We start from the raw sequence: 19,353 nt of genomic DNA on the forward strand, positions 1-19,353 counted from the left end.
TAAGATCTTTTGGGTCTCAATGGTTGCTAAAATTACCCACTTTTGTCAGTCAAAAGAGGAAGCCATCTGGTCTTGAACGTTGGTTTCTCCAGCCCAGTGCTTGTTTTTGCTACTGACAACCTGAGGTTTAAGTGTCTGTAACCAGAAACACAAGTCTCGCTCACAAAGCAGTCTTGTAGAGACGTCGGAGTTGGAATGAGGAATTCATAGTTCACTGTACCTAGAGGAACTGCCAGCAAGCATTAATTTCTAAAGTCATGGCTGAATATGTAGCTGATTTTGAAGATCTCAAGGGGAAGCAGGCGACTCAGGAAATCTCGCGAGACTTTTCATCATTACCGTGATGCTGTCAGACATTTTTCCTGGATGTAGCTGTGACGGTTGGAAATTCCCCTCAAGGATTACGCTGCAGCCCACTACAGCTGCCAGCTGAGGCGATCTGCCAGACCGATCCTCAAAACTTTTTCACAGAATGAATCATTTACACACCAAAACATGTAAATACAGCCCCAGGTTTAAAAACAGTGGCATGCCCCCTTTAGCTCACTCTGTAGAGAGTTAAACCTAAAGTGAGTTAATAAATTATAAATTCGACAGTTTGAAGTATCTGGAGGCTTTTCTGTTGTGTAGCAGCTGCTGTCAGTCCACAGGCATGTCCTGTCCTCCCGTCTCAAATCTGATTCTCTTCAGCACTGCCAACCTGCTTCATTAGGGAAGAAGTTCAAGTGAAGTGAAGTGAAGTTCAGGGCTTTATGCACACCGAGCGTTCGTGATTGTAATTACCCATTACGATCATCCTCTTATTTAACATAATCACAATGCAAACCTAATACTCACCCCGGGCTCGATCCGCCTCTGAGTCACTCAGTAAGTACACCAATTTGAGAAAGGAAATTATTTGGGGTACGGCCTAGAATAACATTTTCATTTAATTTGCCCACTGAAAGAATATTGTGTTTGTTCAAGTTTTGGAGCTGTAGTTCTTGGAGGTTTTGCAGAGGCCACAGCTCTGCTGCCAGTTTGAGCTCAGCCTGCGTCCGCATTCCTCTGCAGCAGCCCGACTGCCACATCTGAGTCTGAGGCGAAGCTTTGTCCCACTCCGACTTCCACGGAGACACATCTGGGCGCCTGAGGGCCACATGTATGGAAATGGCCTCCAGAAAATGCAACCGTGTGCCGTGCTCGCATGTTGGCAGCACTGCGTGTCCTAAATGAATGCTAAAATAGCTCTCAAACAAATAAAAATAATTTTATATGGTTGCACTTCTGGTAAGTGTTCCTTAGGCTTGTGGAGAAGGCAGTGCCGTGCCAGGCAGTGAACAAAGTCTTTCTTTGTGGTTTCTGCGTTATGTTTCCGTCCAGAACATGGGGTGCGTGCATTGTATAATTGGAAATAATCACTTAGCTCAGTTTCATGTTCATGGAGTGTGAACTTTCCGCATCTGTCCTCCTGAGGACCACAAAACCGAGCTGGTCGCCCGGGGTCATTCTGGCACCGTCACGTACGCTCCGGCCCACTGAGGGAGCATGCTGTTGGCAAAAAAACAGAATTAACTTGTACACAAACAGGGCTCCAAGAGGACTATAAACATGGTCCCTCACCCAAATCAGTTCTGCAACCCACAGAGCGGAGCCAGCATAAACAACATTGTTTTAAAGAAAGTAACAATATATGTGTCTGACAGGCACAAAATGTTCCACATGACAAGCTGAGCAGAGAGATAATGACCAAACTATACCATCGTTTCAATCTAAAATTATGACTGGACAGAAAAGTCGCCAGATTAAGATGTTGGAATTGTATGTCACATCAACATTTCTACAGTATTAATCATTATCACCTCACTTGTATTTCCTCTCAGGATGAGGAGGATGCTGTGGTGGGACAGGTGAGAGGGCTGCCAGAGGTTTCTACAAACCATGGATATGTTGATATGTTACATTTCTTTAATTGTTTCCTTAGGTTCACTTGTCTAAATTTTATATTGTGACCGTACTGTTAGGTTTAGGCATCAAAATCATTTGATTGGGGTTAGGAAAACATCACACCTGTTTTGATCACCTCAAATGCAGCTAGAGATGATCCAACATCTGGTCAAAAACACCTGGTTTTATCACAACAAACATGAATGGAAATGGCCCAGAAGTGTCCTAAAAAATACCTTGTACCAGAATGTTGAAATGCATCCTCAAACTGCAGTCAGTGGCTTGGCTATCTGTCTGTATCTCCACCACCAAGATGAATATTGAAGTTAGGTCATAAACATGAATGAAAGGTGAATTGTTAACATGAAACATACAAATGCGGTCATGCTAGCGCTTTGCAGAAATGTGCTCACATTTTGTTCTGGTGACTGGGCGCAAAAAAACAATGTTCAAGACCAGATTGCTTCCTGTTTCAACTGACAAACCTGGCTAATTTTAGCAACCACTGAGACGTTTTCCAGCTGTCGCTAAACTGGCTGCCAGAAGTTGATCTGCTCATAACCCTTACCAAGTGTTTCTTGTGCCTAACCAAACCGAAACCTTCAGCGCAGCGTTGCCACAACAACTGAGGCATTTATTCTGGCGGCTGGGATGGACGCGATGCACTGTTGAGTTGCATTAGCACAACAGTGGATTTCAATTCAATACCTGTGAGTGATGAGAAAATGATTTTTTTTTACTGTCTGTGAACCTGGTGACAAGCAAGCTGCTGAAAGCATTTTAAGAGATGAGGTGCACAGTCAGAGGAGAGAGAGAGAGAGAGAGAGAGAGAGAGAGAGAGAGATCAGATGTGGATGGAAGGGAGGGGGGGGAACACAGTCCCGAGGACAGATGGGGTGAGGGAACATAAGTGATGTGATGAAGAAAGTGCACAGTGTGGTGCTGTGCGAGGCTGCGGAGGCAGAGTTAAGAGAGGGGAATAAATGCAACAGAGGAGCATCCTGGGTGCTGACAGGCAGACAGAGACACAGTGGCAGACGATACATGCGGCTATCGTCGTGAGAGTGAGTCATGCTGCCCTGGAGGATGGTCATCGTTGGTCTTTTCTACTGCTGCATCAAAACAGGTGGTGCACAGCATCAGGCTAAAGGTAAGACACGAGCCGAGGTGTGATCTTTGAATGCAGGTCAGCAAACATTTCAGTTAGTAGAGTCAAGTTTTCTCCACATGACTCTTCACAGAGCAAAATATATTTCAGAGCAGAGAGAGCGTCATTTGATCTCTCTTTCATGTGAGTCTTGGCTACAGGAGAATTTCACGCATAAGTCGGTTATTTATGCAGTGTTAATGATCTATTTGCAGTGACTGAATGAGTCTTGGCTGTAGACTGAGTGTACTTTGGTTTAGTGTAACATAATATTGATTCATTTAAAAAATGCAAATTAACAAAATCTTGTACAAGCATAGCTTTGTAATGGGGATGACCTCATTATGTGTATTGGACAGGAGAATATTTTTTTCTCTGCAGCCCTCCTACACGAGTGGGAAATGATCCGTCTACAGCAGCCCCGTTGTGTTGATTTTTCACCTACAGCACCTTTAATAGAGCAGAATCCAGAACGTTACAACACAAAAAATACTAAATAAGTGCCGTCTCACTCATTTGTCAGAGGAATACTGTGTTTTTCAGTCGAAGCGCACATTTATTCTATGCACGCTTTTATCATCATCTCTCTACTAAGTTCAGATGTCATCCGCACCTGTTTCTAATACAAAAGGAGGAGCAGGGGGATCTAAAGACAATCTGACAGAGGAAACTCATATTCCTCAAGTGAAATGAAAAGCATACCGCTGAGATATCCCGGCCCGCGCCTGTCATGAACCGCTTTTGTCTCATCAGTTGGGATCTTTGATGGTTTGATCAAATGTTATTGGTCCCATCGTTCACCGAGACATGAACAGAAATTAAGATCCAGGGATGACATGGCGGTGCAATAACTCAAATGTTGGATTTTTTTGTTTTGTTTAGTTTTTTGGCTGGGGACACTTCTCCACTGACAGGAAGCACGAGCAACAGTTAAAAGCACTGAGAGTCATCAGAAGCACATATTTGTCCTCTGTTATCCCCTTGATACAGAGCTCAGCTGGTAAACACATGAAGTGGTTTGTGCGGTTCTTATGATAGGCGTAATTTAAGGTTCATCTAAATTGCTCCAACAATAAGCACTCTGCAATGCATTTAGATGTAGATAACTGGGTTTTTTGATGGTTAAGCAATAACGTTGAAATGCTTTCATCAGTATGTTTTACTAGAACATAGATTTATTTAATCGTGGCAGTTTGGAGAACCCCTAAAGAGAAAAAGTAATCATCGCTACAGTGCCAGCAGTTACTGGCCTTATTGAACGTAGATTAATGGCGATCATTATCTAAACATTACAACTGACTCGTGTGGATTATCTGATCCTGCAGCAGTCTATTAAAAGATCATCATTTTGTCGAGCCTGTTGTTTCTGACACCAAGTCTGTGGCGAGAAGTAAAAAGAGTTGGCGGATGGGTTGTTGACTCTGGCTCAGACATCTAATGCTCTTCTTGATTTTGTTTCCCTCTCTCGTCACAACATCTTTACTCCAGACAAAACTGTACAGGTTTAATGGTTTGGATTGTGCTGCTGCAGATTAAATTGATGACATCGAACAGCACGGTCCAGTTCAGTCACGAACTCTACCGCTGCCTCCAAGTCTGCATGACAGGGCAGCTATCCGTCTAGATTTTTGTCTGCATGATTTCCTCTTCAATTTTTTTCTACCATCTGTTTTTTATTTTTTTTTTATTTTTTTTTTTTCATCTTTTCATCTACACTACATAAACAGTGAGCTGAAGTTAGGGAGTGGTTACCTAGAATTGATCCTATATACCAATAGTGAAAGGAAGGACTCAGATCTTTTCTTTAAAGATGCATTGTGCACTAACTGGTCACCTGTTGAATTCATACTCACAAATGGGGGGGGGGGGGCATATCACTCAACTGCTACAAGGTTCAGTTAGCTCAGTTAGCAGAGCAGCTAGCGGTCCAGACTGTGAGCTTGGAGCACCAGGTAAGTGTTAGCAGGGCTAGCTGGTTAACATGGTTTGCAGCACAATACGTAGACGTCATGATGTTAGAATTTTTCTAAATTCACATATTCTGTAATTTTAGTGAAGTTTACATACTGCACCTAAAATAAAAGTACACATGCCACAGCACAGAAATACCTCATAAAAGTTATGCAAGTAATTATCTTGTATTTATTATTTCATATTGATAGTTCATAAGTAAAAGGGACAAATACATATATTTGTCTGCTTCTGAATAACTGCAGAGAAGAAGTGAATATTCACAGAAAATACCAATGAAATGTTAACTGCCTGAGCTCCAAACTCAACATGATTTCATAAAAGCAGTCAGCAGAGTGTTACAGACACTGGACAGTAAGTGAAAACAGCAGTCTGGGTTTAGGGATGTTTTGGCCTAGAATACCTTTTTTGGTCACCAACTTTTTGATGCCACAAACACAAATATCCAGCGGTGTCATGCCATGGTCCCTTGTCAAAATACCCAGTGGTTTCTTACAAATGCTGACACTAATTGGGAAGTGGCAACTTATTCATAATTACCAAACGCACCACATTTTACCTCTTTCTGATGAAACTCATCTACAACCAAAAGAATCCCTCTCAATCATGATTTTAGACCCACTATATGTGTGAGGCAGTGCAGAGCCCTCACCCACTGCCTGTATTTTGTTATTTTACTGTGTTCGGGATGTTTTTGCTTGTTTACAATATTGGAGAAAGACAGACGACTGTTGAGTCTCATTCCCTGGTCGTCAGATATTGATGCAGCCCAAAGCGAGGATACTTCACAACCAACTCCTGCATAGCATGCCTTCAGGTAATGCGACTACACAGTTCTCAAAAGATGCCTATGCACATGCATAACTGTTATACTTCCTCATCTTCAAATCAGGGAGAAGGTTTCTTGCCTGTGAGGTTTCTTTGGCCACACGAAATCTGCCTTGGTTAACAGCCTGCTCTGAATCACGTGTCTGTGGAATGCCGTGAAAAGCGAGGCAGAGATGCTAAGCCAGTGCACCGCTCGCCGAACTCATCTGGATCCCGTTGTGTAATCCGTGTGCTGCTCCTCCTTTGATTCTTCCGCTGCTTTTGAAGTTCGAGGTCACGTCTCATCGCCTGCAGATAGAAGTCATCTGTAGGGTCAGAGAGGTCAGCGTTTCGAATGCACAGTGTGTGTATCATAGACTAACTGCAGTATAATGTGGTGCGAGCCCGGTGAGCCTCTGCCCCACATGTGCCAGAACATCAGCGCCCCACCGAAGCCTATATTTCATGGCAGGGCTTTAGGGCTTGTTTTTCTGCTTTGCCTTTGGTTCCATGGCAGTAGACAAAAATGTGACGAAATTATGAACGGAAAGGTCTGCTCAGGAATCTGTCCTGGCTTTTCTAGCTCCCTCATTCTCACTGTCTGTCTCTCTTTACCCACAAGCCCTATTTCCAGCTGCAAGCAGAATAAAAAGGGAATCGGAAACTGCGATGAACCCCACCTTCCAAGACTCCTTTGATGATGTTCACCTATTATTCGAGGTGAGACAAATATATCTGTTTGAAGTGCAAAACCAGCAAACAGACCTCAACAATGAGCATGTCCCTTCTTTTTCATCTATTAGATCCTGCTGGCTGGCGTACACTTTGAGCACAGTGGGGAGTTCTCAGTGCGAGACGCCGAGCTGGCTTCCCTCCGCAAGACAAGAAACCTGAAAGTCATCTGCGAGGAGGTCATTCCCAGGGAGCTGACAGACATATATCGCCTCATCTCTGACCTTTCAGATCATCCCGGCCACCTGCAACAGGATGATTTTGAGCGCATCCTGTTGACACTGGTGTACACCGCCCAGCAGATGGTCAACTCTACCGTTGAACAACAACGAGACGTGTGGGAAGAGTCTTTTGTTAGTTTGTACAAAGCCATCAAGCAGGATCTGACAGGGACCAATTAAGCAGGTACCGGTGTTGCTACAGTGCTGGGCACATGGACATAAAAACATTATTTAAAGAAAAAATATCCATTGAGATCAGGCCGTAGTCCTGATGTGTGCATGGATGAAATGTTTTATGTCTTGTACTGTATGCTGGCATGTTATAAAGGCCCTCTTCACATGTACACAGGCATTGCTTGAAACAGAGACATTTTTAGGCTTTTTGTACCTTTTCTAAACACGTACATAGTGTTTTTTAATTTGCTGAAAATTGACATATTGGAGAAAAAAAAACCTCCAGGGTGAAGATATTAAGAAACTCCCGATTCAGTGTTTACATCTGGACAGTAGAGATTTCAAAGAAGCAAAGCACCGAGACACAGCTGTTATCAGTGGTTGTACCAGCTACTGTAAGTCACATGTGAACTCCGAGTATGTGTTACGATTGGAGTGTTTGAGTTTGTACATTGACAGAATGGATGTTTTATTGATTTGACATTGTATTCAGACAGACACAAGCGGACACTGATCACACAAAGATGTAAAAGAGAAAAAGACTTGTTTTTCAGACAAATTGTCCAAGAATTCTGTGGGGAGCAGTCACATCTGTGACTCGCTTCATGAAACCAAACAGCTAACCACAGAGCAAACAATCAGTTTCCTGTGTATGCGAATGGCCATGGGATGTGTGTTTTCAGGTGTGCTGTGGCAATGGAGATTCTTTCAGAAGCGGCGCTAAAACACTGGTCTGGACAGAGACTGTTGCCACAAATCGTTAAGGCGCATGGACTGATAAGACACAATTGTTAACACAATTGTTAACACAATTGTTAATTCAAACATGAGGTATTGCGTTTTTAGATATATATGAAACTACACATTGGATTAATATGTTGACAGTGGCAATAAACATCATGGATTGTCTTACATTCACTTGTCTTTTCAGTGTTTGTTCTCTAGCACCTGTTTTTTGACTGACAAGATCAAAGACAACAAAAAAGTCTAAAGCTTTAAACCAAAGAAATAATTTCTTATATTCAGCAGTGTTAGCGCTGTGAAAACGTCATCTTACTGTCCAGGAAAACACTTCAAGATTATATGTCTATACAATATATATATCAATGTCAGCTTGATATCATTTATAAAAGTAATTACAAAATATCAAATAAAACTACATCCCTAAAGGAAGTCCATGTATTAATATTATGCACAACCTCAACTGCAAATGTCGCTCCAAACGTTCACGTGAAATACTTTGCACCATGTTGTTACAGTACAAAAGGAGGAGGTCCAAAATGAGCTGCCTCTGATGGTTTAGTTTTGTGGAAAATCCTCAAACTGGCATGCTGAGGTGAGCGCACCGCTCACATGGCGACTCCGATAATGATCTGCGACGGCTCTGGATGTCCCAGCGGCTGCTTTGGCTCCAGGGCATTAGTATCTGTTCCAGATCCATCCAGTGAAGTGGGCACACCAGGAGGGCAGAAAGGTATGTACCGGAGCCAGGAGGAAGAAGACAAGTAAGACGTGATGCCAAAGGGAAGGTTGTAGACTTCTCCGCTCTCCAGCGTGTTGCTGGAGTCGTCCTCGTGAGCCTTGTTCCAGGCCAGGATGCCTCGTTCATGCTTTGATCCTGTTGGACACGAGTTAGATGTGGTAAAATGTGCTAGCATGGTCTACTGAAAGAGTGAGAGTGCTGACTCTGTCTTCATGTTATTTCCTGACTGGACTTCTTTTCTCAAATAGCTTGTGAAAGCTGCATCATGTTCCAGGAAATATTGTTCTTAGGAAGTCTTCCTGTTCTTCAACATGGAAAGTGCAACTGCCTCTCCACAAAAATCAGTGTAATTTCTAAACTACTTTGGAATAGGGTTTCTCTTCTTCTACCTGAAACAGTGAAGGAGATTTAAAGGATGTTGCTACAGTATAAGATGCTACAAGTGTCTTCGGGCCCAGACCTACACAAGCCAGAAAAATGATCAACTCTCCACAACCATCTAGTTAACACACCCTCCCAATGTGGGGCTCTATTCAAGCTGCAAAAATATCCCACTTCAGCCTTTGCCCTGTCAGTGCCACTGCTACCCTGGATCTGTATTTCTGCCTTTTCTCTCTTAGCACCACCGACCCAGCATCCTCCTGCATGCTCCAGCAAAGGGCTTCAAGCTATCTGCTCATAAGTCCCAAATATTACTATGAAAACATATCTGCAGGAGCGATGATGTCAGAAATGGGAAACCAAACTCAGCTGTCTGGCTGATATATACTGTAGTAATCCTTTCAACATCCGATGTGTCCTTGTTGTGCCTCTGTTTCTAACCAAAGCCGTTTGGCTAACCATGCCACAGGCACTGAATATCCATAGACTCTCCTGTACATTATCGTGATAATCATCTGAAACTTAGCAGCCAGTCACTTGATAGAACAACAGCACCAGATTCGGATTAAATACGGTTTATTGAGTTGACTATTTTGACCTAAATTGAATCTTTAGACATTTCTGCTTGGACTACAGGTTGCATATTTTTTCACAAAGTGATTTCACTGTTAATAGGATGATGGAATTATAAAGTATTCAGATTGGGATCTAATTTACTTAAGGATGAATGTTTAAGATTTCACGGCATCTGGCAGTGTGTGTGCAGACTGCTACTGAATAGCCCCCCTGTCACCCTCCCATAGGGTGGCTGCTTAAAAAAACATGAATAATGCAGACGACCCTCTCCAGTGCAAGTGTTTGCTTTGAACATTCTGGGCTACTGTAGAAACCTGGTGGTGCAACATGGCACACTCAGTAGAAGAGGACCTGCTCCCAGTGTAGATATAAAGGGCTTATTCTCAGCTGACATAACACTTCACAATAATTGTGATATCTGCAAACAGACAACCCTACACACACTGGATCTTCAAATAACTTTAACATAGTGTTACTAATAAAAAAGGCTACATCAACTCAATATATATTTACCTGGGATTGTGTTGTCCAGTATGAAGCCAAAGAAACCTCCAACAAACATACTGGTTGTCAGGAGGACCAGCAGCACCTGGTCGAGTTCAACCACACCTGAACACAGCATGGTGAAATTAGTTCAGTGTTAAAAAATAGAATGATACACTTTGTAATAAAGATTATATGGGGTAATTGCATCCATGCACCTGTAGCAATAGCATCGGGGTGCTTTATTATCCAGTTAGGAATGACCAGACCGGAGAACATGGAGAAGCCAAAAACGAAGATGTTTCGAGATGAATTCATGTCTGCGTACTGAGGGAATACGAGGGGAAAGAAAAACAACATTTGAGAAAATGTCCTGTTTTTATTAATGAAAGCATGAATAATGTTTGCCAAAATGCTGTGTACCTGTAGGTTAGATACTCCTGCTGCAGAGATGACGCCAAACATAACCATGAACATGCCCCCGATCACGGGTGTCGGGATAGTGGTGAATATAGCGCCCACTTTACCAAACACACCCATGACAACCATCAAGACTCCGCTGGCTATTATCACCATGCGACTGCCAACCTTTGAAAAGAAAACTTGTATTAGTCAGTATACCCTTAGAGAAAAAAAGTGGTTTTAATTATCACCAATCTGTCAGACCTTACCTTTGTAATACCAAGCGCGCCGACATTCTCGCTGTATGAGGTGGTCCCGTTTCCCGTGCCCCAGGCTCCGGCCAGCAGGCAGCCCAGTCCCTCAATGCCAATCCCTCTGTTGATGGCATGTTTAGGGGGAGGTGGAGCCCCGGATAGTCTGGCACAAGCGTGGTAGTCCCCGACAGACTCTATCATGGAGGAAATCACACCGGCCAAGATGCCAACCACCCCTGCCAAGCTCACAGTTGGCATCCCCCACTGACCTAAGTTTGGATTCAAACATAATGAAACAGAGAATGACACAGAACATATGGCTTGCAAGAACTTTTTTTAATTTGTATTTGAAGTCACGTCAGATGATAGTTTGGTAGCTTCTTTACCTGGGTATGGAAAAGTGAACCATGGAGCCTGGCTCATGACGTCTCCCTTTAGATCAGTGCGTGCCATGTAACCGTACCGCTGTGGATCAGTAGGAAGTACGTTGTAGATTGTCAAGATGTAGCAGATTAGCCAAGAAATAGTGATTCCAAGCAGCACCTGAGGATATGTATGAAAGGAACAATCACCTATCATGTCTCATCAAAGGGTGTAAAGACAAAATGCATGATTTATTTCACAGTTTGATACATACAGGGAGGATCTGAAAGACGTAGACACGAGAGATGTGCAGTTTTTTATCCTTGTTGTATGAAGGGAATGGCACAGGTATGTGACGGAGGTACTGAGAGAACAGGGTGATCAGTGCTGTGGTTCTGTGTGGGACAGGGACAAAGACAATAATTCACATTGGAACATTCACAGTGTAAAATAAAAGTAGAGCTGCACTTATTTGCGCTAAGTAGAGCAACTTAGCAGGTTCCTTTGCAACAAACTTTTAATAGGATTTCTTGCCCTGCAGAGAGATTAAGGCTTTACACAGAGGCAAGGCTATTATTAATTTTAAAAAAAACTTGGCTGTACACTCTGCAGGGGATCAAGCAGATTTAACATCACCTAAAGATCAATTTTTTGGCAGAAGTGGGTTAAACTTGCATGAACTCATTTTTTGTACAGAGTGCTTCGTTTTCGTTTAGTGGGTATCTTCTACTGCTGATCCCAAACTATAAAATGACACTGTTTGCTGAATTTTACCCACAAGGTAGCCAAGCCCCAGTGGTTACCGGCACTGGTACCAGCTGAGTCAAACAGGGACAGTCCAATGAGAGAGATGGTGGGAGCGATGGTGAGAGGTCCAATGAAGCGCATGAAGAGGCCAATGAGGCCAGAGAAACCAACGAACACCTGCAAGAGGGAGCCCACCATGATGGATCCCTGCAGCTGGGGAGAGACACAAGTACATTTACAGCCAGGATGTCGCATCACTCTTGTTACAAAGTGATAGTTATAGTTATAGTCTTCAAAACAGAACATACCATTGTCATCTCAATTTTGTTGCTATATACAATTTACACATTGGTTTAGATATTCTTCACTCTGCAGTGATGATGTCCATGCTGCTTAAATACACTGATAAATTTCACTAAGGTCAAAATGAATATGGTACATATTGACTTGATGACACATATCATGCTTATCATAGATGGTCTCCTGTGATAAAGTAAATGTCTTGTGAGCTCAGTTTGTTATTGTCAGCCACAACTATCCATGACAAATAAGGTTTTTCGACATCGATCTGTCCTATTCCACGCAATTAGCCACTTGCTGCTAAACACAGGGCGGAAATGGTTCAAACTAGCATGAAACATGCGCACATAATACAACCATAACACAGCAAATAAACAATGGCTAGTTCTGTGCAGCGCGAGGTTCTGTTAAACAATGAGCATCTGTCCAGCCCGAGCACCAGGGCTGATACACAAATACTATCTACTATATCTGATACACTCGTTCTTGTCCATGGGACAGTCCGAACAGCACCCACGCTGTCACATAAAGTGGTTGTCCACCAATCCGGGGGTCGTTGGTTTGATTCCCAGCCCCTGCAGTCTGCTTGTTGAAGTATCCCTGGGCAAGATACTGAAAACCAAACTGTTGCCAGTGGCTCTTCTATCTGTGTGAGTGCGAATGGTTATCGCTCCTTATGAGCAATTGGCAGTTTAAATGGGAGCCTCTGCCACCAGTGTGTGAATGTGTGTATGAACGGGGTCAATGCTCACAGTGTTGTTGAGCTCTATAAATACGTTTGATTTACGTTATGTAAGGACTGTTTACACCTACTCATTTTGAAAGAGCAGGGGCCAGTGGGGAAAGTCCCATTTTCAACCAACTTAATGGTTTAATTTCATCTCTAGCTCAGTGAGTCAGAGAGCAGTCCACACAGAGCACCTGTTGTTTTGTTGTTGAGTAGACCTTTGTGTTTTTGCTAAAATAGTGATAATCTGATTTTTTTGTCTGTTCAGGGGCATAACTTAACAACAAGCTGAGCAACATTCACACTGATATCAGTAGGCATGTTATGACCTTACTGTTGACATATAAGCAAACAGAGCAACATTAGCATACACGTGGAGCTGTGTTTCCAGCTGCCTTACAAACGCACATCCTACATTTGGTGTTATTTTAGTTCTTGTGGTGCCTTTACCAATTCTTCAGAAAGTTAAATGGGAAAAAAAAAACGGAGTGGCTGTTTACATGTGAAGAAAATGATCTTTTGTCACCTGTAAACTGAAGTTCAGTCGCAGTTAGGAAACATCAGAAGGTTTACTCACTGCCCTCATTCGACTCTGCCACACTTCTATGTATTCTGGGGAGGAGGTGTTGACCAGGGTGGCATTTTGGGTCCAAGCAGGACACGTCCACTCCGGCATGGACAGCATTGCCATGGAAGGTGCCAATAATGTAAAAGTACCACCTTGGAGAATGGGCAGTCTGGAAATAAAGAGGAAAGGCAATTAGGTCACCAGACAGATATGACGTCAGGACAGGAGCACTTCCGGGTCAAATACCGTCAGATATCGTTGTGTCAGATGTTCTGCTACTGTAGACAACCGGCTTGGGCGATACAGAAAAATAAATGAAAAGCTTAAGGTTTGCTTGACTTCAAGAGTGTCTCTGTATCTACAGTCACTGCTTCGTTCATTCACATGTGATTGAATGGTTGATTTAAGTCATGTGAAGGCGGAGAGAGTGACTCTCTAATTGAACCACCCGCTGCACCAGAGGTTAACTGAGTTAAAGTTATTTGCTATGCAATAATCCTCATTATGCTGCTCCCTTGAACCATCAGCAATTCACATCAGATTGTTACAGACTTCAAATTCGTCTCTCTGTCTCTCACAGTGAGTCAGAATAGTCATGTGAAGTATATTTGTGGAAAACATCGAAAACTAAGGAAATAGCAAAGACACATTTTAGCAAATATCCTCTGATGGGAGTTTAATGTTTTCAACCTGGGAGGGAGCAAAAAAAAAAAAAAAGCATTATTTTCTTTTGGCTTCTCTGAAACACTCAACAAACCCATTGAGTTCCTCACAGCTGACCTCCAGGTATTTGGAGAGAGACAAGAAAGCGTCAGTGGTGCTAAGCCAGGAGAATGTGGATTTAGCAAGAGCTAGATTCCAAAGGTAATAAGATGGAAATTCCTTCACTAATCCCACTGTGACACAAATATTCGACCTGGCTGAGCCTGCGCAAACACAGCACAAGTTCAGAGCAACAAAAACACGATTTGAGTTTGTAGTTCTGCTGAGACACAATCAGCTGTGTCATCATTTCGAGTGTTCATGCCTGTGCACACAAGTGACACTTCACAGTGGGTAGCACTGAGAGAAGTGCTGCTAGTGTTGACTTCTTTATTTATTTATTCATTCATTTATTTATTAGCTATTTTATTGACAAGACATTTTATTTGACAGCATCAGATTATATTATATTGTACCAGATCATAGTGAATTGCATTTAACTGGACTATATTGCATCATAACAGAATACATGTTTTCATATCGTTCTGCATCATACTGTGTCATATTAAACTGTATTAGATCAGTACATGTGCAGCTGCGCCTTGTTATTATGTTAAATGTTTTATGTTTATTAGCATATTGTTATAACAAGATCATTTATGACGTTTTGAAATTAAACATTTTATGTTAAAATCATAAATTATCACAATATGAAGAGAAATGTTTCATGTTATAACAAGATAAATAGCATATATTTATAAAAGAAGATGATTATATTGTGATAAGTAATGTGATACGTCTTGGTTATAACTTTCCACATAATGATGTGATGTTGATCTGTTTTTCTGGCTGCAGTATGCTGTTAGATTTATAAATCTGGAAGCTAAGTGGAAATGCTGTGGCAAGAACATCAAATGCAATTAGGCAACATTAGAGCAGTAAAGTATTTCCATATGTAAATCTGCATGTAAAAGCTCTAATTTTCCTCTCCTGATCACTAAAAGAGAAGCCGTACCTGCTGTACCCACACACTGGAACAGTCTATTGTTTTTCTGTGGTTCAGGCTGCACTCACGTTGGCAGGCCTCACAGCTCAACAGGGTTAAGAAGGGTTAAGAAGAGAGCTGTTTTGTTCTACCTGCTCAATAAGAAACAGCCGCATGGTGAATTCCGCTTTAATGAACCTGCTGCGCTGCAGCACACTCTTATCTTATCTTCTTATCTTACTTAGTAAATGAATGTAAATCATCCTGAGAGCGGAAACAGACATCTAATCCCCCAGCATCCTATCTTCCTTCCTTCCCTAACTACCATTTCTTTACTTGCTCACCTAATGCCGAAGGTGACTTGCAACAGAGTGCAAATGCCGGAGACGAAGAAGATGGTGCTGATGAGGTGGCTTTGCGTGAGGCCGTCGTGCTGCAGACACAGCCCCTGAGACAGGATTAAGGGGATGGCGATGATGCCTCCAAACGCAGTCAGACAGTGCTGAGAGAGCAAAAGGAAAGAAAAAGGGGGTTCTTATGTGCTGCGGAGGAATATTCTGCCTGTGAGGCTAAAGCATTGCACCAAACATAAACTGATCAGTATGTGTTTGCAGGACACTGACCAAGACTGTATGGGTGCACTGCTCATACAGCTTACTATTGCAACTGTAACTGAAGCAAGTTTCACATCAGGCCTGCGTACATAAAACCAGGTCTAACCAACTGTGAGGGAGGCATCAAACAGAGGCTCTCATGCACCAAGGCGGTCATGTTTGCATTGTTACATAACGTCAGAAACATAACAGGCTCTTAATCAGGAAAGTGAATGGGGACTAATTGTCAACATGACCTTAAAACCCCTCTGCTGACGTACCTGGATGCCTAGAAGGATGCACAGGTACCAGGGAGGAACATCTGTTACACAGTACGCCAGCTTATTGCTGTCCCCCTCCGTGGACGCGTCCATTTCTTCTCCCGGTTTTGTGTCCGGTAGATCACAAAAGCGCCCTTCAAGCTTCAGTTAGTGGGACAGAAAGGCAAACAGAGGTCAATTAGAGGTACAGAGGAGATGACAGCGTGCAGTCATTTTCTTTAGATAACAACAGAATTACTTAACGTGTTTGAGCTCCCATTCAACCAGTCCACAAACTTTTGTATCTGGACAATTCCCAGTGAGTGGATGGGATTTAGCATGTGACTTTTTATCAGCCATTAAAAATAAATTATTTGCTTCAGAAATTAAAATAATCTGAAAATCAAAACAAGAAGCCACAGTCAAAAGAAATATCTAGGTTTAAAGCAAGAAATGTTTCCACAATCAATTATAGATTTAAAATACTGGTGTGCATGATGTATTTCTTTATATTTTTTCATATCATTCAAGATCTGGACTGAAACAAAAGCAGTTTCTTGGTATGTATCAGACCAGACATTGTGCCGCGTATCTTTTCAGTAATGTGATTTTAGGCACGGAGGAGCAAGAATGTAAACAAGTACAGTCATATGTATCCATGGCGACAACTGCTTTACTAGCAAATCCATCTGGTATCAATTATTAACTGACAATAAAATCTAATTTCTACTACAATTAGAGGAGAGATAAGTTAATAACTAATATCTACATAACCTGCTCACCTTCACACAGTTTGAAAGTAAAACACTTGAATATTAACTGGAGGAAACATTGGAATAAAACTTACAAACAAACTCATTTAAGATTATGGTTTGTAAGCTTTACAACCTTCAGAAATCGCTTCACAAGTTTGCAGTCCTCTTCAAATCACATCCCTGTAGAAGAGGAGGTAAAATCCACACTTACTGCGAATGCATAGTTGTCGAGACCGTTGCTTTCCTTCTCTGGAGCCATGTCGACTTCAGCCTACAGGCTCAGGTGCAGGTGGTGGTCCTCTGAGCCCGAAAACAAAACAGGCAAGTGAAAAAAAAAAACACAAGTGGGAGAGGAGGGAGCACATCAAGAGAGGACCGGGGAGTGTGAAACAGAGGGTGTGGGCTGGGCAGCCTGCTGGGAAGGAGCAGAGTTCAGACATGAGACCGTAGCGCATGCTGATTGAAATGAGTCCCACCAGCAGCTCATGTGAACCCAATTACAACAGTAGCAGCAGCTGACCAGGGGATAGGCTGTCAGACAGGGGATGACATTTTTTCCTGCCTTTGCCTGGTCTCAGAGAACTCTAAGGAGAATGAAAGAGCAGAAAAAAAATATCATTCCTTGAGAGCGGTCCTGTACTTACTGTTAGTTCGTTCTAGCCGGCTGTTTTACGACCAGTCAAGTCAAATTTCTGCAGTCAGAAGCACTGAATAGTTAAAAATCCAGTCTTCAGGGCATAGCTCGGGTATGTCTTGCCCTTTTTCAGCCGGCTTCCTTCTAATTTTAACACCAAATATTTGTTTTGGGAGGGCAAAACCTCCACAATCACATGGTGCCAGACTATCACATGGTGTAAAAGCTGTTATTGATGAGTGGTCAATGTTCAGTAAATTGCATTTCCTTATTTACCGTATAGCTGTGTTTCCCCTGAAATGATATTAGATTAAATTGGATTATTAGACGGAATTAAGAGTTTGATAGCAGCCCACATCTACTTCATTAAGAAGGTACAAATGAGGACATTTGTTAGCAGTATGGCAGCAGGGATGATGTGTGACACCAGAAGTAAGCACACAAAAGGCCATTTTGGAAAACTCATCAAAGGCACACCTCAGCAGATTATTCCCAGTTGCTGCTAATTTTTGTGTCAGGCATAATGCCTTGGCACTACTTTTTCCACTATTACCTTCACAGCTTATTAGATGCCTTTTTAAGACTGTCATGAATCAAAAGGGGCATGATGGTATTAAAAATGCTGTCAGTTTTCCATGTCTAGATCTACAAGAAATTTACACAAACAATTATTGCAAAACCCGCAATGGTCAGTCCTCATAAAGTACACAGTATTTCAATTGTATAGCGTCCTGTAGGCATGGATTTCTACATACACTTGTATAATACGGTCATATTACAACATGTGGAAAACTTGGAATATAAAAGCATTTTAGGAAATTGAATACAGTGTGTCACACTCTAAAAATGTATTTACTTGCCATATTATAAAAAAAAGAAAATGTTACATTCTACCATCTCACTGCACAGAAGGAGGTGTGCATCAGCGCTATGCTAGCTAATGTTGGATTTTAGATTGCTGCCAAACACAAGTTTATGATATTTACACGTTTTGTTTAGCAAGATAATCTTAACAGTGGAAAACCACTTTTGTGATTTTCAAAGCATAACTACGCTTTTTTTTTTTTTGTAAAATCTTTGTGTAAAAGCATAATTACCACGAAAGAGGCACTTTTAAGATTTACAGAATCTTTTTCGGGTCAAACTCATTTTCAGTGGGAGTGCTACGGGCACTTTTGCGATAGCAATCAAAATTCCCTATACTTAAAACACTAAGAAGACTCAACTTGAAACTCACCAGGGTCTCTACACATGAGCTTGAGCATTGAGAACATTGTTTGTGTACACAGGGTTTACTTAAAAGAAAGTTTGGTGATGGTCTGGTGATACTACAAGCAAAGTTTCATGTTGTGTTGAGCCTTCTTAGTGTTTTAAAAATCGCTATCACTAAAGTGCCCATAGCACTCCAATTGAAAATGAGTTTGACCCGAAAACAAAAATACACTAAATCTTTAAAGTGCCTCTTTCGTCATAATTATGTTTTTACACAAAGGTTTGATTCATATACATTCACAAGAAAAGCCTAGGTTGCGTTTTGGCGAGAGTTTTGCTTTAAGTGACTACAAGGAACTTTTAAGTGTTTTAAGAAACCATCTTGTGTTCTCTGTGACGATGATAAATGTAACAGCAAATGAGAAAAAGCCTGCTGTTTTAATATAGTTATTATTAATGCCTGTTTTCAGGTTGCTGTTCTTGGTAGTCACTTTAAATGGTTAATAGTAAAAAGCTAATGTTAGGCTATATACAAACAACACTGCAGTCGCATGCCTTAAAGTTTATTGTCATAGACAATTTCTGTAGTCCAATTTGGCCACTTCTTAGCAACTGGCGCTTTTAAGACACATTCAAGCTTTATAATTGAATTGCGGGACATGATGATGATGTATTTGACGATGTAAAATAAAATTTGTAAATATCTGAAATCTATGGTAACCACAGACCTTATTTCAAGCATGTAACCAAAAACCCATTTAAAAAGCTCATTGACATTGAGATGAGAGAATCAGATGTGCTAACAGATTTTTTTGTTTTCATTACAACAGCTCTCAGTTGGAGTGCTAACCTAGCCACACAGCTAACTGCACCAGCTCCCGAGCTGCAGCTACATTTAGTAGCATGTAGCTGCTACTTTAGCGACAAAGCTATTGGTAGGAGCAGCCAGT

General features: G+C 41.8%; 2 protein-coding genes across 2 annotated transcripts; one reads left to right on the plus strand and one right to left on the minus strand.

Annotated features, from left to right (window-relative positions):
* The first annotated feature begins 2,919 nt into the window (after window positions 1-2,919).
* On the plus strand, window positions 2,920-8,304 carry LOC119023738 (protein FAM180A-like). Its single transcript, XM_037105847.1, has 3 exons — window positions 2,920-3,076; window positions 6,474-6,571; window positions 6,655-8,304. Exons 1-3 carry the CDS (start codon window positions 2,998-3,000, stop codon window positions 6,982-6,984), a joined length of 507 nt encoding a protein of 168 aa, XP_036961742.1. The 5' UTR covers window positions 2,920-2,997; the 3' UTR covers window positions 6,985-8,304.
* On the minus strand, window positions 8,305-16,899 carry zgc:110789 (Xan_ur_permease domain-containing protein). The gene is made up of 12 exons (XM_037105846.1): window positions 16,769-16,899; window positions 15,824-15,964; window positions 15,294-15,451; window positions 13,272-13,431; window positions 11,699-11,880; window positions 11,195-11,315; window positions 10,944-11,100; window positions 10,573-10,826; window positions 10,325-10,489; window positions 10,120-10,228; window positions 9,932-10,027; window positions 8,305-8,596 (listed from the first exon to the last, which is right to left on the minus strand). The coding sequence occupies exons 1-12, from the start codon at window positions 16,814-16,816 to the stop codon at window positions 8,328-8,330; spliced, it is 1,860 nt and encodes a 619-aa protein (XP_036961741.1). The 5' UTR covers window positions 16,817-16,899; the 3' UTR covers window positions 8,305-8,327.
* Between the last annotated feature and the right edge of the window lie 2,454 nt (window positions 16,900-19,353).

This window comes from Acanthopagrus latus, chromosome 8, assembly GCF_904848185.1.
Source record: "Acanthopagrus latus isolate v.2019 chromosome 8, fAcaLat1.1, whole genome shotgun sequence".
NCBI classification, from domain to species: domain Eukaryota; kingdom Metazoa; phylum Chordata; class Actinopteri; order Spariformes; family Sparidae; genus Acanthopagrus; species Acanthopagrus latus.